The sequence below is a fragment of the Monodelphis domestica genome, chromosome 1 (genome assembly GCF_027887165.1).
Source record: "Monodelphis domestica isolate mMonDom1 chromosome 1, mMonDom1.pri, whole genome shotgun sequence".
Taxonomy (NCBI): domain Eukaryota; kingdom Metazoa; phylum Chordata; class Mammalia; order Didelphimorphia; family Didelphidae; genus Monodelphis; species Monodelphis domestica.
Window position 1 is genome coordinate 305,767,358 of NC_077227.1, and position 23,675 is coordinate 305,791,032.

At 34.2% G+C, this 23,675-nt stretch overlaps 1 protein-coding gene across 3 annotated transcripts in view; it reads left to right on the forward strand.

Moving 5' to 3' along the window:
* Positions 1-23,675, forward strand: part of ERO1A (endoplasmic reticulum oxidoreductase 1 alpha) — a 137,578-nt gene that overhangs the window by 33,091 nt on the left and 80,812 nt on the right. For all 3 annotated transcript variants that reach the window (XM_056811098.1, XM_056811097.1, XM_056811099.1), the window contains exons 2-7: positions 3,537-3,656; positions 4,836-4,919; positions 7,712-7,750; positions 9,814-9,890; positions 15,512-15,585; positions 18,038-18,158. In XM_056811098.1, coding sequence (XP_056667076.1) covers positions 3,537-3,656; positions 4,836-4,919; positions 7,712-7,750; positions 9,814-9,890; positions 15,512-15,585; positions 18,038-18,158 — 515 coding nt within the window. The remainder of the gene's footprint in view (positions 1-3,536; positions 3,657-4,835; positions 4,920-7,711; positions 7,751-9,813; positions 9,891-15,511; positions 15,586-18,037; positions 18,159-23,675) is intronic.

Sequence of the window (23,675 nt, forward strand, 5' to 3'; positions counted from 1 at the left end):
GGCCATATGGGAATTTGATTTGCTTGACTATGTATATTTGTTACAAAGATTTTGTTTTCTTCTTTTCCTTTAAACAGGGCATGAGTGAGTGGGAGGCAGAAAAAAAATGGATTCTTATTGAGAGTGCAGATACAGAGGACAATTTTCTAGACAAATCAATAGAAATAATAGGTGCAATAGGCAATGAAGCCTAATAATAATTATTATTATAAACCAAGAGATAGATAATCAGGAGCCCAACATTATTTCCTTTGCAATAAGGTTAGCCATTTTGTAAAAGAATGCTGGTATAGAGGCCAGTCTGCAAGGCAAATGAACAGATATAGAGGATTTAATAGGAATAATTGGAATAATAAATATAATAATAACAATAATGGATGGAATAATAACTTCTCAAGGAAAAATAATGGAAATGTGCATCAAAATGCCTGTTGCCAAGAACCACAAGCACCAGACCTTAACACTATGCAGGACTGGGTTAAGTCTGGAACAAGGCCTAAATATAATCAGGTGGTTAAGGGTGATTAGAGCAAAGGCGCATGTTCCTTATGAAGTTTTCCCCAATGTACTTCTGTAATTAAATCAAGGGATAATGAATTGAGAGTAAATGAAAGTGTGTAATGGTAATAAGATTAATGAAGTTATAGATGAATTGATTGAATCAATTGATAAAATAATTAGTGTTAATAATTGTAAGTAAAAAGGAAATTGTAATATAAAATTAGTAGAAAATTCTAATGAATGTAAAATAAGGGAAAATAGTGAAGAATATAAACTGGATAAGGATAATGAGATTGTAAATGAGAACAATGATACCAAGGTAGAGAGTATAAGGACAAAGGATAGTTAGTAAAAAAAGTTGATGCTGGAGTTAAAGATGTAAAATCCTGGGAATATCATGTAGTTCAAGCAGATGTAAACTTGGATGGACAGGAAATGACTGAGCTTTGTTCTGATGTTACTATGCTAGCACCAGTATTAGAAACATTTTACCTACAAACAAGACCAAGAGTAGACTTACATATATCATCTTATAGAATGCTCTTTGCACATGCTCCATTGCAGGCAAAAACTTGTAAGACTGTTTATACATCTCTCCTAGGAGGAGATTGTCAACTTGCTTCACATTTAAGTGCATTACAACAATGACTTAGAGAACTGCACGATATGGGAGTATTGATCCAATCTGGTCCATTGGATTATTCTCTTCATAATTTTCAACCAGGTGATGTGGTGTATGTGAAAAATTTTGCAAAAACATCAGCAACACAAGAGAGTTGGGTAGGATCTTATACAAATGTGTTAGTTTCACCATCTTCAGTAAAACTGTTAGGAAGAGATTTGTGGTATCATTGTTCACATTATTAAATTAGCTAATGGAATTGATAATGCAAATGTAGAAATTGTTGAAGAAAATGAAGAATAGTTTGTGGAAAGCTGAGATTCATCAGTCAAATAGAGTCTGCAGTCAAAAAGATCAGTAAGGAGAGAACCATTCCAGTGGAAGAGGACATTGCAGTTGATGAGGAGGATTCAGAAAATTGATGGACAATGTACAAAGACTGAAAGACTTCTAAATATTAAGCAGATAAAGACTTTGAAGGGAATTTCCAATGAAGAGGATCAAGTGATTGATGGACTAATGGTTCTAAGGAATTTGGGTAATTCAATATAACATAACATAATACATATTCATAAGCATTCATCAATACATATTACTACCATTGATTTTGGAGAGGAAGAATTCTTCAAACAAGATGAGAAGAAGAAAAATCAGAAGTTTTGGTAAGTATATTGCATGCAACAGTAACACAATAGTAACACTGACATAACACAACATAACATAGTATGAATAACAACATAACAAACACATATACACAAAAACATAAACATGGTTAGGATACATAGATTCACTAGTTGAATGAATGAAACAATGTATAGCTAGGTACTAACAATGTTATAATTAGTTATAAAGGAGTTACTAACAAAGAATAGTTCCCTACTTAGTTTAGAATTTAGTATAGGAGTTAGTTAATTTAGAATAGTAATAGTATAGATAGATAGATTTTTATTAAGATAGTGTTATAGATTGATAGATTGGAGTTTAAGTTTGATAAGATAAGGTAAGATACTGAATTACATTACAAAATACATTGCAACATACATTACATAGCACATGTGACATAACAGATCACATATCACACAAATTATAAATACATATGTAAATATATGTAATTAGTGTGTATTATAGTTAGGATTGTAGACTTAATTATATTATAGCATATGCATCTATGTGTATATAAATATGAAGTGTATATATGTATATTTATATCATACATGTATATATTGTATGTATGCATATGTGTGCGAATTTAGATCTGTTGCAGTAACAATTCTAAAAATCAGTGAAAATGACAATAAACGGAATACTTATCCAGTTCCCGTAGCCCTTAGATGCTTGGTGCTGTCTTCTGTAGCTGTGAGATGTTTTCGGTATTTTCTTTTCTTCAGGATCCAGGCTGTAAAAATCTTGCCCACGTTTTGACTCCCTAAGAAGTGCCTTGAGATATTTTGTAACTGTATTTTATTGTTTCAAAAGTTTGCATTTTGCATTAAAATTATTCTTTAGCGCAGAAGGCAGCCTGTCAGTCAGTCTCATAAGCTGAAGGTCCTGAGTTCAGTCCTTGAAAGGAGGGTGTGATATAGTGGGAGAGGCTTCTGGAGACAAGAAGAATCACTTGGCTTGGGTTTGGCCCCACCTGACAGGAATTGTCTTTATCTTGGGGTCCATTATTCAGTCTGAAACTGCTAGCCTGAGATTCCCTTCTGGGTGGATTCTTAAGGGAACAAGGTACCAGTACAAGCTTTGGAGTCTCCAGCTTATCAGCTAGTCCTATAACTTGGGGTTCATCAGATCTTACTAGGCTACAAGTTTGGGGTTTCTAGATTGACAATTCTTTTCTTATTTATTTCATTTAAATTTAAAAAAATTTACAATCCTAGTTTAAGGTAGAATCAGATGTAATTCATAAAAGACTTAATTTTGTGCAGAGTTCTAAGTAGAACTGTAACATAAGGACCAAAATTTAATCAGAAATTGTATGTAGAATTTATTTTGCTAGGGGCAGCTGGGTGGCTCAGTGGATTGAGAACCAGGCCTGTAGATGGGAGGTCCTAGGTTCAAATTTGACCTCAGACACTTCCCAGCTGTGTGACCCTGGGCAAGTCACTTGACCCCCATTGCCCAGCCCTTACCACTCTTCTGCCTTGGAACTAATACACAGTATTGACTCCAAGATGGAAGGTAAGGGTTTAAAAAAAAATAAAAATAAAAGAATTTATTTTGCTCCATCTGGACTTTAGTATAGCAAATATCTGAAAGACTGATGAAGATCTATTGAAACACAAATTATTATATGTGTAGGGGAAAGGAGTAAAGGGACATTGGAAATGGCCAGAGTGTAAAGGTTTTTGCTGAATAAACTAGCATCTGGAAAATATGCAAAGATTTAAAATTTCTTTGTTCTTTAACACAGATCAGTGGTTACTTGGATGATTGTACTTGTGATGTTGAAACTATTGACAGCTTTAATAACTACAAGATTTTCCCAAGACTTCAAAAACTTCTGCAAAGTGTCTATTTTAGATATTACAAGGTACTGGTATATAAGTGATTATTCAGAATAATTAAGTGCTAGTTTAGTTTTTTCATTATTTTTAAAAATAAATTTTATTGATTTGTTTTGTTTTTACAAACATTTTTACTTTTCTCTGAAATAATTTAGTCTCAGATTTAATTTAAAATCTAATAATAGCCTTTTGGAGAGAGCCCATATTATAAGTTCAAATCACAAATGTGTTTGTTAATGATTTAATTTACTGTTCAGTGAAAATAAGTTGAGAATAGATTATAGCATTTATACTGACAATCTATATTACATTGGTGGATCACTGGTTTCAAAAATGAGAAATATTTCATCAGTGATAGAAGTCACCTTTCCAAGAATTTGCAATTATTGACATCTATAAAGAGAATTAATCTCACGTTTTTCTTAATCATATTTGAAATTCATGCTAGAAATGTTATTTGTTCTTCCTGAGAGGGAAGATATATGTGTTGCTATTTGTTGTCCATCATCTCTAACATTCTTTCCTAGAATTTCACATTTTAATTTCCAGCTCAAAACTTTTGAAAGCTAAATTATTGTTACAACTGAAGTTAAATCTTGTTTTTATTTTAAATTTTTGATAGTTTTATTTTTAAATGAACTATTAAATTTACTTAAAATGAGTAGTAGGAGTGTGAGCTACTTTGAAGCTAAGCTACCATCTCTTCAGCTTTATAACATAAGTCTTGTGACCTTCTAACCACCAATGACTTCTAAGGACATATACATAAAACATGCTTTTCTAACCAAAAAGGACCCACCTTTTTACACCCAATATAGCTAATAACATTTGAGTATAATATAGCATAAAATAATATGATACATAAATGTTATGATATAATTAATAATAAGTAACATAATAAATGCAATATAACAAAGAAATATTAGTATAATAAAATGTTTTAAAAACTTCAAAGCTCTTTATATTTATTATCTTATTTGATTCCATTTTACACATGAAGAAATAGGCTCAGCATGATTAAGTGATTTGCTCAGAATCAAGCAGCTTAGTATAAATATAAGGCAGAATTTAAGTTGGGTTTTGCTAATTACAACCCCCCTAGGCTACTTTGCTGCTTGTATTTATATATATTTTTTGTATTTCTAATTTAATGGGTGTACTTAATTTTTTTCTTTTTTAATATTCTTTCTATAATTATTTTTCAGGTAAACCTAAAAAAGCCTTGTCCTTTCTGGAATGATATGAACCACTGTGGAAGAAGAGACTGTGCTGTGAAACCTTGTCAGTTTGTAAGGAGTTCTTCATTTAAAAAAAAGTCCTTTACCTTTTGTATTAGTATTAATTCTAAGACAGTAATTAATTCTAAGACAGAAGAGTGTCAAAGGCTAGGCAATTTTATTTGGGGGTTAAGTGTCTTTGTCCATGGTCACAGGTAGGAAAGGATAGAGATCTTATAACTCTTTGATGGTTTGTGCCCACCCCCAATAACCTTTTTCAGAAGGCTAAACTAGACCAAAAATTATTAAGTAAGAACTTAATTAGATTTATAGATTAAAATAGGGTGGTCAGACTTATTTTGGATGATTTTGAACCTAGATATAGAAATGAAATACTTATGACTAAAGCAATCAAATTTACTTTCAATAGACTTGTATTTTATTGCTCTAATTTTTGTCCTCCTGAATTCAACCCCAAAAAAGCAATTTGTTGTTGTTCATTCTTCATTTTTTTAAAGAGGGCCAATGACATCATGGTGTGATATCTCGAATTGTGCACAAATTGGGTTTGTGAGGCAGAGATGAACAAAGTTGTCAGTTTCACTTTGTCTTTCAGAGCCATTGAAGTCCAGTGGCAAGGCAATGGCTCTGAATGCAGTGGATGACCTTGACATTTGATGCTGACCATGCTTTAAGTGCTCCACCATGCCTGTTTAAGCTGTCTTCATGAATGTTACAGCAAATTGTTATCATCCATCCATTCCACCAGAGAATGACTACACATGCTTGGGGTTGACAACCCCCTAATCCACTTATGGGTTTGAGGTGTGTCAGTCATTCTCAGCTTAGTTTAACTTGTCAGTTAAAATAATTTTACTGGGGTGTAGTTGATGCACTAGCTTCTTAGAGGTATAGGTGGCAGTTGAGTAAAAGGTAGACACTAGGGTTGAATGAGCCCCTGAGCAGGGCTTGGTTAACCCTCACATCTTTGTAAAAGTGGAGGGGAGGCCACAGTTGAGAAACATGGTAGACTTGAATGATAAGCCATTTAGCTTTGCTGAACTTTGAACAGGGATGTAGGTTTTTATAATAAAGGAAAATAAAGTTGCCCTCATTGAGAGGCAATTTCTTACCCTTTTTTGCATTATTTTCCTTTGATCTGATGGTAGTGCTCTAGATGTGTGGTGAAACCAAACACATTTATGTGTTCCAAAGATATCAGTATAAGTCTTTTTCAAAATGTTAGTATTAGAAACATTATTTTAAAATTTCTTCACTAAAGAAGAATTTCTACTGTTCTTTAACAATTCAAAATCAGATGGCATTTGATGACTTCTTTGACCTCTTCCAACTCTAATCTTTGATCATAGCTTCTCTGATTTTTTTTGGTAGAAAAATTATTTTAGCTATTTAAGATTTGACCTGAAAATTCTAAACTTCATTTATCTGAAACTTTAAAAGGAATGAATATTATATTCAGATTACTTTATAAGATTTGATGTGGACTGAATTTTTCAGACAGATAATTAAAAGCTTTAACATAAAATAAAGATGTGCTTTACTCTTATTTTGGCATGAGAGTGATCATTCAATAATTATTATTCAATAATAATTATTCAAAAATTATTCATTTTATTTTCATTTATTTTTTCATTTTAAGTCTATCAGACAATATATGTTATAGTCTTGCCAATAATTTATTTCTATGCTTTAGTTTCATAATTCTGTGCGCTTGGAAAATTCTTATTGAATTAATTAGTTATACTTACATTCAGTAAACTTTTAAGTTCACATATAAAAATAATTGGCATAGTTGTTATTGATAATAATATTTCATTCTTGTCACTCGATAATAAGATCTATCTATATTCCTTCCAATAGATCACAACTCTTTATATTCCATGCTATCCTTGTCCATGTTATTCAATAATCTGCCACAGAGCACCTTACCCAACATACTGAAACTATTCCTTTCTATGTTTTGTGAGTAGCAGAGCTTTTTAATTTCTATTTTCCTACAGAAGAAGTGAAAATAAATTTAAATGTTTCCTATGATCTCCCAAATTCCCTTCAGCATACTTTTAGGATAATAATGATGATAAAAATAATAATACATATTTATTTTGTGCTTTACATTGTCTCATTAAGGTGTTTAAATTAGAATGGATAAAAACTTTGATTCTCAAAAAGGTGCACCAGCTCTGGCAGATTCTGTGATACTAAAATGCTTTGGGAAGGGGGGAAGTAAATTATTGTGTATCTTAAGCAGCCTCACCCTAAGTAAATCCAGAGAGGCCTAATCTTCAGAAAATTGGTCACTAGATAAAGAGGTTTTGTTAGAGCAATTCATAGATACCAGTTAACTAGGTATGAAGCAGTTACTGTTTGCATTGGTAGAAAGAACACTTGTTTTTCAAAGTAGTGAAGTATCCAAAAAATGCAAAAGTAAACAGCATCAAGTGTCTGAAGTTAATATCATCTAATTTCTAATTCTCACACCTGGAATTTAAAAATTCTAACATGTAACACATATTGGATAAACTACCTTTTTTCTGGTGCCATACTTTTTCTAAGTGCTAATGAGTAGAGAAGACTAATATATAAATTATTTGAAAGTTATGAAATTATTTGAAAGGCCATGAAATTTAGTTTTTAGTATATAATTTTAGGGATTCAAAAATAGTGTCATTGATCAGTAACTTTGTTTTTGTTAAAGGTGGTAGTGTATTTATTTTCTGACTTCTTTCCATTAAAATCAAATTTTATTGAAGCATTTTGTTTTTAAATACGAATTGTGTGCTAAGTGCTATGATAAGTGCTGGGGTTGGATTATAGATTAAATAAATTATTCTTTTTCTATTCAGAATGAAGTCCCTGAAGGGATTAAATATGCAAGCTATAAGGTATGTATGAATATAAATGTCATATTCTAATCCTCTTGAGGTCTTTAGCTCACAATGTTCCTTGCCTTATGCCCTAATTGTGTAGTTACTACACTTAACTTTATCTTTCCACTCAAATGGACAGTAATGATCACAGAATCATCAGGATAGGATTAGAGCTGGAAAGGACCTTAGTGGTTATTGAGTCAAATGCTTTCATTTTAGAGATGAGGAAATTAAGGCCTAGAGACATTAAGTGACATTTGTCCAAGGTCTCACAAAGATAGTAAGTCACAGATCCTGGACTTAAATTTAGTTACTCTGGCTCTTAAGCCCATTTTTATTTTTTTATTGCATCCTTTAGTAATTCTCGTTGATAAGGGTATTGGTAGTGTTTTGAGTAGTAATCTATATAACTCTTCTGCCTTTGATTCTTATGGAATGGTGCTTGTGTGAATGGGAAATCTCATGTTGAATGATAGAGTGAACTGGTTAATACTATAATTAAGACTAACAGTAGTTTTTAAAAGTTCTAGTTTTGATACCACTTACAATAAATTCTTTTAAAATTATTTTTTTAAGTGCCCACTACTTTTACTTTTCATTAAATGGATCCTTGTGATTTCATTAGCATTTATTCCTCTAGGGTCTGTACTCCTAACACTCTGGACTTTCTTTACCATGCCACAGGAACCTTAATCCCCTAATTGGATTGCTTGGCTCAACCTAGAACCTCCAATTTTAGGAAAGAACCCAGGCTAGCCATGTCTTCATTCTTCTTTCAACTCCACTCTGTACTCTGAGCTTTTCCCACCATACTCTTCTTCTACTTTCTCAATATTTAGCTTCTTTTTGTTATTAGAATATAATATTTGTAATGGAAAATAAAATAACTTTGATTTTTTTAAAACAATAATTCCTGGAGGAACCCTCTTTCTTCTTGTTTGTATTTGTGTTCCCAGCAGTTAGTAGTGTTACTGGCTCACAGAAAATATATAAGAAATGCTTTTTTGACTTGGGAGCTCACAAAGAGTGAACTTAACTACGTGATACTGCCCAGAACCTACTCTATTATTTTACAGTCCTGGGGTACTGAGAGGTTAAATGACGTGCCCTTGATCACCTAGTCCCATGATGATGAACCTATGACTTGCGTGCCAAAGACAGCATGTAGAGACCTCTCTGTGGGCATGGAGAGTGCTCAGGCCATGCCCCTCCCTTTCTCTTGCCCCTGCCTAGGACTAGGGACTGTAGGGAAGTGGGAGGGGATGAGTCTCCTTTCCCAGTGCTTGGGCTGGCCCCATACCCTAAATGATCTCAACTTTCTTCTTTCCCTGCCATTTGCCAGTCTGAGGGTGACCCCACCCCATAAAGGCTAATTGCACTCTTCCCCTTGCTACCACTACCATGTGGGATACAGCCCAATAGGCAGGCAGGGCTAGAGGCAGGGGCAGGACCCTATAGCTGAAGGAGGCAGCTTCCCCAAGCTGGAAGCCTGGCCCCCACCTACTTCAATGCAGAGGGGTGGAGGCAAAGCACACAGTGGAGAGGGGAATGGCACAGGGTCCCTAAAAGGTTACCTATTACTGATCTATTCAGTCTTTATCAGGGGCAAGAATTGAGCCTAACCATTCCTAACCCAAAGGCTAACTTGCAGATAACATTACAGATGATTTAAATAAGAAAATGAGGTTATATCTCCTGAGACTGAACCTAGGTCCTCTTATCTTTCATCTATGGCAGAGGTTATCAGATTCTCATTCATGGCCTGGGGATATGGGCAAGACAAAACTCCTCAACATGCTTGAATCAGATTAAAATGTAATTGGTAAATGTTTAACAAAATAAACAAAGTACAACAAAATATACTGTTAATTTGTGGTTTTCTAAGTTAATAAATTAGAACTTGTTTCTTTCCCTGAAAATCTCATGTCATGGGGAGACATTTTTAAAACTTCAAAAGAGAATATGAAGAAATTCCTGTTTTTTAAAAAAGAAACTTAAACTTTCAACTTTTTTTTAGGTTTTAAATTACAGTAAACAATATAGTTTCTCTCATTCCCCTGGTCTTATTTTTGTTTTAGTATTCCAAAGAAGCCAATAATATTGTTGAAGAATTTGAGCAGGCTGAGCAACTTGGTGCTGTTAACAGATCCCTCAGGTTTGTTGGCTATCTAGCACAGAAACTGGAGAGTTTCACTAGTCCTTGTGTTTTACCTGTCACCATAGTTTGCACTAGAAACAATGTCTTTAGAATTGACTTTCTCCTAAATAGATAAACTAGTATTCCGAGGTCTTCAACCCTACCCCCCCCAACCCCCCCACACTTTAGATTCCTAAAAAGTTCTTCAGTTATTGGATCTAGTCCAATGGATTCTCCCAGCAGAGAGGGAGACAATAAAAATGAACTCATTGTACAGATCCGAAAAGAATTGTTTTTTTCCATTGTAGAAAGGGGAATTCCTAACAGGAAAGAATCATGGAATGATTATAATCATTTGAGAGGCCAGCCTCCCTAACCTTTTCATTAGCTAGTTTAAAAAACAAAACAAAACAAAAAAATCCTTCCCTTCCCTCATAGAATTAATACTAAGGGCTAGTCAGTGGGTGTAAAGTGACTTGCCCAGGGTCATACAGCTAGGAAATGTTTAAGGCCAGATTTGAACCCAGACCTCATGTCTCTAGGTCTGGCTCTCTATCTGCTGAGCCACTTACCTGTTTTTCTCATTAGTTATTTAACTGCCACTCATCACCTTAAGTTACAGTTTAAAAAAATAAAAAAGGGGAAAATGACAGAGATTAACCAAGTTTGGGGCCTAAGAAATTAGGCAAAGGTCCAAACTTTGGAAATAATATTCTAGGTCTAAAGACAAAGATTGGAACGTGAATATCTCCTCTATTCCAGTAGACTAAGTATCTTAGGAAGTGCCACAGAAAAGCTATCTTGAGACAGAATATGTTTTGGTACCCATTTAACCATGAACTTGCTGAACCTCACATGTACTCATGCCTCCCCACTCCTGCATTCCTGTGTTTTTTTTTTCCTTTATAAACCCTGCCCCTATTCAATAAACTTGGCTAAAGTAGTAATCAGTTCTGCAGTCCTTCTGACCCCCAAATATTTTTATATCTCTGTGACCTTTTATTTCTCACTCCTACCTAAGGGACTTCTCCCCCCTTTAGGCTGTAACATTTAACCTTTCACTTTCATTTAGTGTCAATATTAAGCTGGTCTGTCTCTGCCACTGTTTTTACCACAATTGCTTTTAGCTGACCAGGAAAGGGAAAGACACTAGCCAAATTTGAGACTCATATCAAAAGAAATAAGACAGAATTAGGAGGTGGCTATATCCCAGACATAGACTTGCCTAGGAGACTAGGAACTCATGGTTTACCAACTTTAATGGGAGAAGCGAATCATTCCACTGACTTCAAACATATTAAAAAGTTATCCTAACATCTTGAGGTCAGCAAAAAGCAGCAACCTGAGGGTGTTGATTACTCCTTTAGTATAACTCCAGTTATAGACCAGCAGTTAATTGAAAGAGTTCTCAAGAGGAACAAGACGTGGTTGGAGGATATCTGAACCTGCTCTGAAGTAAGAGTGGAGGGAAGGAAGGGAAGGGTTCCTCTCCATAATGCATCTCTATGAGGGTGTTTCATTAGGAAAAATATGTAAAGATTAAAATTAATATGCAATAATGAAGCATTATATTTTTTAAAGTTTATTAATAACTAAAGTAAAAAAATAACAGCTCTCAGTCACGAAAGAAGAGTATGATAGGGAGGAGTTAGAGAACTTATAGACAAAGGGAAAAGCATTTTGGGTAGTGTAGTTTTAGGGGTTCAAGATTTTCTAACCATACAATCCCTTTGTGATCCTATTGGGAGACCAGTCTCCCCAAAAGAATCATTGAAATATAACTAGCTTATAAATTGCAATAATTTGTGGATAAAAGGAAAAGAGAACAAAATCAATGATTACTAGGTTGACAAAAAGCCAATTTGGGGGCAGTCCCCTTTGGCAGAAGATGCTTTCAACCCCCATAGTTCAAATTAGCAAATCCCAAATTTCACTATGGATCTTCTGGTACAGTATGTGTTCTGGTACAGTAATGTGTGGTAAAAGGTACTGGTTTTGGTACAGTAATGTGTGGTAAAAGACAGTCCTGCATTTAACATATGTTAAATAGCTGCAACTTCGAGTCTCACACATGATCAAATTCTTGTGCTCTTGGCTCAAAATTTCATCAATCCCTCTGGGATTGGTTGGTCTCTTTGACCTTTTGCTCAATTAGCATTATGCAGATAGCTTTGTGCTTCTTTGGCACTGTACAGTGGCTCTTTTTGTGTTCCCTTCTTCTGGAATCAGACAGAATAATTAAGCAAAGTCCCATAATTTTTAAACAATCAATGGCATCATTTTTATAAGCCAAAACTTTTTGGGTATATATACATTGACATCAGGGCAAATGTATTATAAACTTATATTACTGCAAAATCAAAAAAGTTAAAGAAAATCTTCTCAATACTGGTTACATGTGCTTCAAATACAAAGAGGAGAGAAAAAATAAAACTCAAATATTATATTGGACATGCAAGGAAAAATAATTCTAAAAATTTTTTAAAATAAAAAATATGTAGCTTGCAATCAGTATCACTGTGTCAGCCAAGGAGAGGTAGAATACAAAGGTTCCTCACCCCAAAATGAGATCCATTTCCTTTTTAACTTGGCCATGAATCACTGTGTGAGTGCAAATGATTTTCACACAGTAACAGTTTTTTTATAAAGAACAGTAGTATAATAGATAATGCACATTCAAAGAAAGTACCAAAATCCCCAACATTATAATAGCCCAGTTAATGACAATAACAAACCACACCACTATCATATAGGATTCACATGAGTTGCTGTATGACATTTAAAAAACCTGTGAGGGGGCAGCTGGGTTGCTCAGTGGATTGAGAACCAGGCCTAGAGATGGGAGGTCCTAGGTTCAAATCTGGCCTCAGCCACTTCCTAGCTGTGTGACCCTGGGCAAGTCACTTGACCCCCGTTGCCTAGCCCTTACCACCACTCTTCTGCCTTGGAGCCAATACATAGTATTGGCTCCAAGACAGAAGGTAAGGGTTTAAAAAAAAAAAACCTATGAACTGATGGATATTTGTCACAATTTTTTTACAAATGTAGCAAGTCTTCCAACCTTGGCAAAGGTATTTTTAAACAGTCTATTACTGCCATGATTTCAAAATTTGGCAGAAGAGTATAGAAAAAACAAACTTGTATTGTTGAGGAAAACCTTCTTGGGTCTAGAACATCACCAAGAAATCCAGATTGTTCTAGTGTAAGTAGATTAAACTGAAGAGTATGCATTATTATGAATGCACAGAAGCTCTTTTTGGCTTCCTGCTTCATATAAACTTTTTATGGCAGGAACTTCTATTTGATTCTCTACCTTTAATACAACATTCTTCATTATATATATATATATATATATATATATAATATAAAACCCTTCCATTCAGAAACCACTAGTTATCTAAAAATCATTTCTGAAGACCCCTTAAAATTAATTTAAATTCTTAAGTCATTAAATTCTCCAAAAGTTGTATACAAATGTAACTAGTTTTGATGGTGTCCATCCATCGTCTATGTATGTGACAATTAATGAAGGTAAAATGAAAGAAAAGACTGTGAGGTCAACATATGATCTTGAATCTAGTAACAAAGTTTGGGCAAGATGTTCATGGGCTTTTACAATGATATGTTCTTCAGTACAGTCATAGGGGAAAGGTACAGATAAAAATTATGTAACAGAAAGATATTGATTAGAGTTATATATATAAAATTAAAAAGATTCAATCTTAAAACAATCAGCAAATAATAATAAGCATGACAGGGACATAGGCATTGAAGTCAAAAATCCTCTTCTCAAATTCCAATAGACTTGTTCACTATTAAGGAGAGGAAACAAAACTCAAAAGGTTAACATCAATAAACTTCCAGATATCATTAATGGTTCCTTCCCCTCCAGTATTTATCACCCATTTAGGTTTCTTTTGTTGTAGCTCTGAAGTTCTTCATAGAGAGCAGAATCTCCATTTTGCATGTCGAAAATATTTAAGACTTTCAAAACTTTATCAAAATATTTCAGTTTGGTCTCCAAGCAGCACAGCTCACTGTATATTCTTGAGGAGAAGCAAACAAAATGGAAAGTATGCAATGTATATATAAGCTGCCAGTAAAAAAATCAAGTCAAACCAATATGTACCAGTTAGCTCAATGAACTCCAGGGTTTCAAGCATGCTTTGCAACAGCATTTTGGCCTGAGAAACAACCGAATGTGGTTTATTTACAGAGTAAACAACCTAGGAAGCAAAACTTAGAGTGAGAACAATGTCATATTTGCATATGAGAAAAAGAGTACTCATCGGTGTTTTGGGTAGGATGGAAGAAAAAAAATTCTCAAATCCACTAATTTGGGCTAATGTGTCCTCAAAAAAACAAACCAAAACAAAAACAGCAAAGGGGTCCCCTTCCTGTGAAAAAATCCCAAGTTGCAATCCAGGAGCCAAGGGTCAGCTTAAGAAATTCGGCTTAGAAACTAGAAGGAGGCGGGGCTAAATAGCATGATTTCTCTTCTCCAAACTGAAAAACAGCTACCACAGGCTTGAAAATCCACGTGGGGTAGGGAAAGGGATGACCAAAAGAATTGGGGAATCTCACCTTCTGTGCAGAGATTCGAATCAGAAATAGCAGTGGGAGGTGGCAGCAGCAGCAGTAGTGAGTGGAATGCTGGCTCAAGCAGATGGCAGGAAAGCAGGCAGACAGGTGGGAGCACAGGCTTTAAAATTTTTTTCTATCTTAAAAATATTTTAGAACTCTATCTTTTTGTGGTAATCCACAATGTAAAGATGAAAATTAATATACAATAACTATTGTTATATTTTCTTTCTTTTTTGAAAATTTTAATTAGTCAATTTAGAACATTATTCCTTGGTTACAAGAATCACATTCTTTTCCTCCCCTCTCCCTACTCCTTCCTGTAGCTGACATGCAGTTCCATTGAGTTTTACATGTGTCCTTGATCAAAACCTATTTTCATGTTGTTGATGTTTGCACTAGGATGATCATTTAGAGTCTACATACCCAATCATATCTCCCTAGACCTATGTAATCAAGCATTTGTTTTTCTTCTGTGTTTCTGCTCCCACATTTTTCCCTCTGAATGTGGATAATGTTCTTTCTCATAAATCCCTCCTTATTGTTCAGGATCACTGCATTGCCACTAATGGAGAAGTTCATTACAATTGATTGTACCACAGTGTATCAGTCTCTGTGTACATTGTTCTCCTGGTTCTGCTCCTTTCACTCTGCATCAATTCCTGGAGGTCATTGTAGTTCACATGGAATTCCTCCAGTTCATTATTCCTTTGAGCACAATAGCATTCTATTACCAACATATACCACAATTTATTCAACCATTACCCAATTGGAGGACATCCCCTCACTAAGTATTATATTTTTAAAAGTTTATTAATAATAACTAAAGTAAAAAAAAAAACTAACTCACTTAGCTGGTTGTGAGAGAAGAGTGTGATAAGGAGGAGCTACAGAACTTATAAACAATTACGTGAAAAGACAAACTTGCACAATGGGAAAAGCATTCTGGGTAATGTAGTTTTAGGGTTTCAAGATTTTGTAACTATGCAAATCATTAGTTTCTTTACTGTCTAATGATAATTTAAAAAATAAAAACACCCTTGTTTGTTTATTTGAAGTGAGGAAACACAACAAGCTGTTCTTCAGTGGGCTAAACATGATGATTCTTCAGAAAACTTCTGTGAAACTGAAGGTATAAAAATTTGTATGGTTCTAGTTTAAAAGTGTAAAATTTAAATAAGATATATCTTATGTCATTTTATAATAACTACTATGAAAATAATATTTATAAGACTAAAACTAACTAAAGGTCTCATATATAAAATGTATTTTAAAAATTCTTTATAAAATGGAGGGTATAAATATTAAGAATTGAGTGTGAAACCTCCATCCCCTTTTATGATTATAATAGTATTAGCCTTTATGATTATTTTAATAACATAATTATTAGTTTTGAGTGAGTAGTCAAAGTGATACAGTTTGCTTTATAAAATTAAAGGGATTAGCTAAGAAAGTTACAGTTTAGGGTGGTATCAAATCTTGTTTACATCCTTTTGACCTTAGGCCTATAACCAAAAGTTACTACTAAGCCTACCACACCCTGGTACAAGCACAAGATGGTCAAGGGGTGGAGGTGTGCTTGGGTTGGAAGCCAAAGCTGGTCACACAGGAGGAAAGCCCCTTCTGTTTCTCTAAACTGCTAACTCCTAATGTTACCAGTAAAAGACACCAAGAGTATATTAGGCCTTTAAAAGGTCAACAATAATAATAACCTTAAGTTTCCACCCAAAGTGATCTTTTACAGTCACTTGCTTAATTAGCAGTTGCATCACTAATTAAGTACCACCTATATGAAATATTTTAGCATCTTTTTCTATTTTTGTATTATTGTCACTATGTCCCAAGAATTCTCTCTATAAAAAGTGCCATCTCCTAAGGCTCAGGGTCTCTGGTTCTAATGGGACTAGGGATCAGTTTTATTGTGAGGTGGGCCTCCTCTCAATAAACCCATTATTTAGCTTGGAGTTCTGTATTAGTGTGATAAATTTTCAACCCAGAACTTTTTATAAGGTATATATATGGCATGAACATACTATATATTACTTTTCTTTTTTGAACAATTAGAATGACACTTTAAAAAAATATAATTTCATCTTTGTTGTTTGGGGCACCTTTGCTTTGCGGAATATAGAAGCTTTTTTTAAAAAATGGGTTTTTATTAAGTTGGTATAAAGATATTGGAGAAAAGGGCAAAAGACCTAGGGTTATAGCTGTATGATATATATACTAGGCCAGAGCTCTAATTTAATCATTTTTAGGAATTCTGAAACCTTTAAACTCTTTTGAACATGATTTATAGCTTCTCTCTTGATTCCTATTAGTTGTTTGGGCCAATTGGGTTTTCATTGATTTCTTCCTATCTTCTGAAATGTTCTAATTATTCAGCATATTAAATTTTGATTTTTTAAAAAGTCTAACTTTTTTGTGTTATGTTTAGGTAATTCTATTGCTCTCTGGGAATGCTTTTTTGTGATGAGTCTAAAATAAATGAGTTTGGATAAGAGGAAAAAAAAGTGTCCTAACATTTTGTATAAGAGAGAGAAGGGCAAGGAAAAGTGCATTTGACCTACTAGACTCTAGATTGTCTAATTCTTTTTTTTCACTTTTCATTTTTTTAATTGATTAATTAATTTAGAATATTTTCCCATGGTTACATGATTCATGTTCTTTCTCTCCCCTGCTCCTGCCTCCCCCCGCAGCCAACAAGCAATTCCACTGGGCTTTCTTTACATGTATCATTGTTCAAAACCTATTTCCACATTATTAATATTTGCTATAGAATGATCATTCAAAGTCAGCATCCCTAATCATATACCCATTGAACCATAGATTGCTCTAATTCTAATAGGAATGAATGATTGTGTGACCAAACATAAACTTAAAGAGGTTTTGAAAAGACTTTTCCATTTTCAGTACTTTTTGAGATTTTGCCTCTCTTCTGTTATCACATTCCTTTGGACTTTTCAATTTTATCATAACAGGTGACCAAGCTAATTTAAAGCAAATTGCTAATTACATTGAAGTAATACAGTTTTGAGAACATAAATCACTATATATTAAATTCTCCTAATCATAATGTTTTGGGGTTAATATAGACCTCAACATAGATTGAGGATTACAATGACAATAAAAACTTCACTTTTCTGAGGTTCTATATAATCTTAACAGATTACTTTACCACTTCTATAAAATATGGATCAAGCTCATAGTAAAAATTTTAAGGGTTTGTGAAAAAAAAATGACCAAATTATGTGAAAGAGAATCTATTATATAACTCCTAAGATATTTTGTGATTTTGTAGTTTAAGTATATAGTAGTGCCTTTTAAAATGATCACTTAATTTTATAAATGAATTTTCTAGATAACTGAAATTTATTTTAACTCCGTATTTATTAGACTACCTTTGACAGAAATCTTTCTATTAAGCATAAATATTTGCTGTCTGGATAATTCAGGATCATAATTAATCACTATATCTCATTTCCCCCCCTTGATTTTCCATAAAATACAAGGGATATAGATTCATTGTTTATAAGATTTTATGGGAGAAAAGGCAAACTCTGATAAAGCATTTTATTTCACAGATATACAATCTCCTGATGCTGAGTATGTAGATTTGCTTCTTAATCCAGAGCGTTACACTGGGTACAAGGGACCAGATGCCTGGAGGATATGGAATGTCATCTATGAAGAAAATTGTTTCAAGTAGGCAATTTAAACATTAAATCTTCTGTTACTTATGTGTGATTAAAATACATATTGCTTTTAAAAATTATAAATCAAATGTAGTTCTGTAAACCTGTTTGTTAATATAGTTCATTTAGACATACAATTTTTAATCTTTGTTTTTATAAGAAAATATGTAGGGCTTTTTTGGGCTCTCCCTTCAACTCATATTTCCCAGGGGGATGACTATTCGAGATTTTAGATGCTCTGTAGGACTTTACACCTAAAATTATAGTTCATGGACTACTACTAGTGCATTTATATTTAATAGACAGCCCCAGTTAACCCTGCTAAAGTACAAAAATGGCATAGTGTGAAAAACAGTAACAAAAGCTCATTACAAAGGCGAAACCAAGACAACATATTCCAGGCCAGTAATTCCATTGTCTCTATTTTAGGGGTATAGTTTTGCTTTTTGTTTTATTTCATATATAGCCATGCCAAATAATTTATCAAAAATAACCAATCAGTATTGATGATCTTTTTTTTTTGTATTTAACTAGGCTTGCCCTTGAAGAGCAGAAGTAATAATAATAATTACTAGCATTTTTATAATGCTTTGTAATGCCAGAAATTTCCCCAATATGCAATAAAACAATTAAGGCAAGCCTTTAACTGTTTATTAGAGGGACCTGGCCCCCTTCAACAAATATGATCCTAGATATTCCTTATGGGTTAAGATTCCTATTTCTTACAGAGTACAGCTTTTATACTCTTTAGAGCCCAACGCAGTCTTCATGTGCTTGGATAGTTTTTGGTAGATGCCAAACTCTTGGTAAGCCCCCAAGTATAGGGCAAAACACTAGGTAGGTTCATAGCAACCAGCCCATTTACACCCCATTCTTATGGCAACCAGCCCATCTAAACCCCATCCTCATGACATTATGTTAGCCCTGGTACTCTAGCAACAGACCCTAGGCTGCTATGGTTGAGTGAGTTTGCTAGGTAGGAGCTATCATTATTTCCACTTTGCAGATGAGGAAACTGAGTGACAGAAGTTAAATGAATTGACCAGGGTCACAAAGCTAGTAAGTGTCTGATGCTTAATTTAAGCTTCAGGCCAAAATGATAAACAGTCTATCCACTGCAGTATTTAGCTGCCTCAGAAAATTATCCTGGGATCATACTTAAAGCTTTTTACAAAATGATGAAACTTATAGAAATATGTTTTACATGTCTTCATGTGTATAATTTTGTGATTTACCAGTACTGTAGTTGGAGGTAAACTTATATCTGCAGAGAAAGGAGTACTTTTTTTTAACCCTTGCCTTCCATTTTAGAATCAATACTGTGTATTGGTTCTAAGGCAGAAGAGTGATAAGGGATAGGCAGTGGACATTAAGTGACTTGTGCAAGGTCATACAGCTAGGAAGTATCTGAGGCCAGATATGAACCTAGGACCTCTCATCTCTAGGCCTGGCTCTCAATTCACTGAGCCACCCACCAAAAGCAGCAAATTTTAATCTGTTGAAGAATTGAGAAATGCCTTTGTTTTGCCATGAGTCACTGAATTAATGGGTTCTTGATGGAAAGGGCTATAATTTTCTTCTGTTTTCTAGGAGATAATGTAAAGGATTCAATGCTGAGAGAAGGTTGGAATAGCCTCAAAATGAAGTAGTCTAAATTTTATATCTGAGTAACACATAAGATTATATGATTATAGCTCTAGACCTAAAAGAGATCAAAGTAGCTATTTTTATTACCTTTCATTTTATAAGAAAGCAAAATGAAGCCCATAGCAATAAATTAGAGCCACTCATTACAGCTTAGAGATCTTTGTGTGAGTTCCTACATTGGCACCCAAAAATGCCTCCAAATGAGTATATGGTAACTCAGTGTCTGAACTAGGAAGTAGGAAAAAAAACAAAACTGGTATACATGATTTCTACATCCCAAACTTGTTGAAAGTCTATATTGCCAACCAAAGTCTCTGGAAGACTGGAAACAGGAGAGGGTGCATCAGCCCTCCAAATCTGTCCAAAATTCAGAAAATTATGAGGGAGCTCCAAAGATAGTTTCTCAGTATTTATTTTTACTTTTTCTTTTTTCTTTTTTTTGGTTTAGGAAAAATTTCATTTCTGATATATATTAGCTATGTTCATTTCTTTTTCAGGGGCTGCAACAACAAGCATTTAATTAAGTGTCTGCTTTACCAATTACTTAAGTTAAACTTTATTTAATTAAAATAAGGCAAAAACACCTCTCGTTCTCATGGAGTTCACGTTCTAAGGGGTGGGGAAACAACATGCAAACTACTATAAACAAACAAATATATAGATGACAAATCCCAAATGATCTGAAAGGCCCAAACGTTTCAGTTGAAATGTTTCAGGAAGTTTCAGTTGAAAGCAACAAGCAATTAAAACTACATAGATATATAGGGGCTAAGGATCAAGCTGTCTCAATTGAGAGCTTCCTCGTAGCCTCTAACCTATTGATGAGACTTCTTAGTCATTTTTTTTCTATTCTGAATGAATTTTTTTATTTGAATTAATTTATTTAGTCAATTTATTTTTTTAGAGGGATTTTTATTTTTGCCAATTTGAATTAGTTTATTTAGTCAATTTAGAACATTATTCCTTGGTTACAATAATCACGTTATTTTCCTCCCTCCCCTTCATCCACCCTTCCCCCAGCCAGTGCAATTTCATTGGGTATTACTGTTGTCCTTGATCACAACCTATTTCCATGTTGCTGATGTTTGCACTAGGATGTTCATTTAGAGTCTACATCCCCAACCATATCCCTTCAATCCATGTATTTGAGCAGTTGTTTTTCCTCGATGTTTCTACTCCCACAGTGTTTCCTCTGAATGTGGATAGTGGTTTTTCTCTTAGATTGCTCCAAGTTGTTCAGGGTTACTGCATTGCCACTAATAGAGAAGTCCATTACATTCGATTGTACCACAGTGTATCAGTCTCTGTGTAAAATGTTCTCCTATCACTCTGCATCACTTCCTGGAGGTTGTTCCAGTTCCCACGGAATTCCTCTACTTGATTATTCCTTTGAGCACAATAGTATTCCATCACCAATATATACCACAATTTGTTCAGCCATTCCCCAATTGAAGGGCATCCCCTCATTTTCCAAAATTTGGCCACCACAAAGAGTGTAGCTATGAATATTCTTGTGCAAGTCTTTTTCCTTATTATCTCTTTGGGGTACAAACCCAGCAGTGCTATGGCTGGATCAAAGGGCAGACAGTCTTTTAGCGCCCTTTGGGCATAGTTCCAAATTGCCCTCCAGAATGGTTGGATCAATTCACAACACCACCAGCAAAATACATTAATGTCCCGACATTGCCACATCCCCTCCAGCATTCATTACTTTCCCTTGCTGTCATGTTAACCAATATGCTAGGTGTGAGGTGATACCTCAGAGTTGTTTTGATTTGCATCTCTCTGATTATAAGAGATTTAGAGCACTTTTTCATGTGCTTATTAATAGTTTTGATTTCTTTAACTGAAAAGTACCTATTCATATCCCTTACCCATTTATCAGTTGGAGAATGGCTTGATATTTTGTACAATTGGTTTAGTTCTTTATAAATTTGAGTAATTAGAACTTTATCAGAGGTTTTTGTTATGAAGATTGTTTCCCAATTTGTTGCTTCCCTTCTAATTTTAGTTACATTAGTTTTGTTTGTACAAAACCTTTTTAATTTGATGTAGTCAAAATTATTTATTTTACATTTTGTGACTGAGTCTTGCTTGATTTTAAAATCTTTCCCTTCCCAAAGGTCTGACATGTATACTATTCTGTGCTCCCTAATTTACTTATAGTTTCCTTCTTTATATTCATGTCATTCACTCATTCTGAGTTTATCTTGGTGTAGCATGTGAGGTGTTGATCCAAACCTAATCTCTCCCACACTGTCTTCCAATTTTCCCAGCAGTTTTTATCAAATACTGGATTTTTGTCCCAAAAGCTGGTGTCTTTCAGTTTGTCATAAACTGTCTTGCTGAGGTCATTTACCCCAAGTCTATTCCACTGATCCTCCTTTCTGTCTCTTAGCCAGTACTAAATTGTTTTGATGACCACTGATTTGTAATATAGTTTGAGATCTGGGACTGAAAGGCCACTTTCCTTTGTATTTTTTTTTTCATGATTTCCCTGGATATCCTTGATCCTTTGTTCTTCCAAATGAACTTTGTTATGGTTTTCTCTAATTCAGTAAAAAACTTTTTGGAAGTTCAATGGGTATGGCACTAAATAGATAGATAAGTTTGGGTAGGATGGTCATTTTTATTATGTTAGCTCGTCCCACCCATGAGCAATCAATTTTTTCCAATTGTTTAGATTGAGTTTTAATTGTGTGGAAAGTGTTTTATAGTTGTGTTCATATAGTTCCTGTGTTTGTCTCAGCAGAATAGATTTCTAAGTATTTTTTATCGTCTTGGGTGACTTTAAATGGAATTTCTCTTTCTAATTCTTGATACTAAACTGGGTTGGAAATATATAGAAATGCTGATGACTTATGCGGGTTTACTTTATATCCTGCAACTTTGTTAAAGTTGTTGATTATTTCGACTAGCTTTTTGGTTGATTCCCTAGGATTCTTTAAGTAAATCATCATATCATTCACAAAGAGTGACAGCTTGGTCTCCTTATTGCCAATTTTAATACCTTCAATTTCTTTTTCTTCTCTAATTGCTACTGCTAGTGTTTCTAGTACAATATTAAATAATAAAGGTAACAATGGGCATCCTTGTTTTACTCCTGATCTTATTGGGAAGGCTTTGAATTTATCCCAATTGCAGATGATCTTTGCAGATGGTTTTATTTATTTATTTTTTAAACCCTTACCTTCCTTCTTGGAGTCAATACTGTGTATTGGCTCCAAGGCAGAAGAGTGGTAAGGGATAGGCAATGGGGGTCAAGTGACTTGCCCAGGGTCACACAGCTTGAAAGTGTCTGAGGTCAGATTTGAACCTAGGATCTCCCGTCTCTAGGCCTGGCTCCCAATCAACTGAGCTACCCAGTTGCCCCCTACTGATGGTTTTAGAAACATACTGTTTATTATTTTTAGGAAAGGCCCTTCTGGTCTATGCTTTCTAGTGTTTCCAATAGGAATAGGTGTTGTATTTTGTCAAAGGCTTTTTCTGCATCTATTGAGATAATCATGTGATTTTTGTCGGTTTGCTTTTTAATATGGTCAATTATGTGGATGGCTTTCCTAATATTGAACCATCCTTGCATTCATGGTATGGATCCTACCTGATCATAGTGGATAAGCTTTGTGATGACTTGCTGGAGTCTTTTTTGCTAGTATCCTATTTAAGATTTTTTGCATTTGTATTCATGAAGGAGATTGGTCTATAGTTTTCTTTCTCTGTTTTTGACTTGCCTGGCTTTGGAATCAGTACCATTTTTGTGTTGTAAAAGGAATTTGGTAGAACTCCTTCTTTGCTTATTCTCTCAAATAGTTTGTATAATATTGGGATTAGTTGTTATATGAATGTTTTATATAATTCATTCATATTAATGTTTGATAGA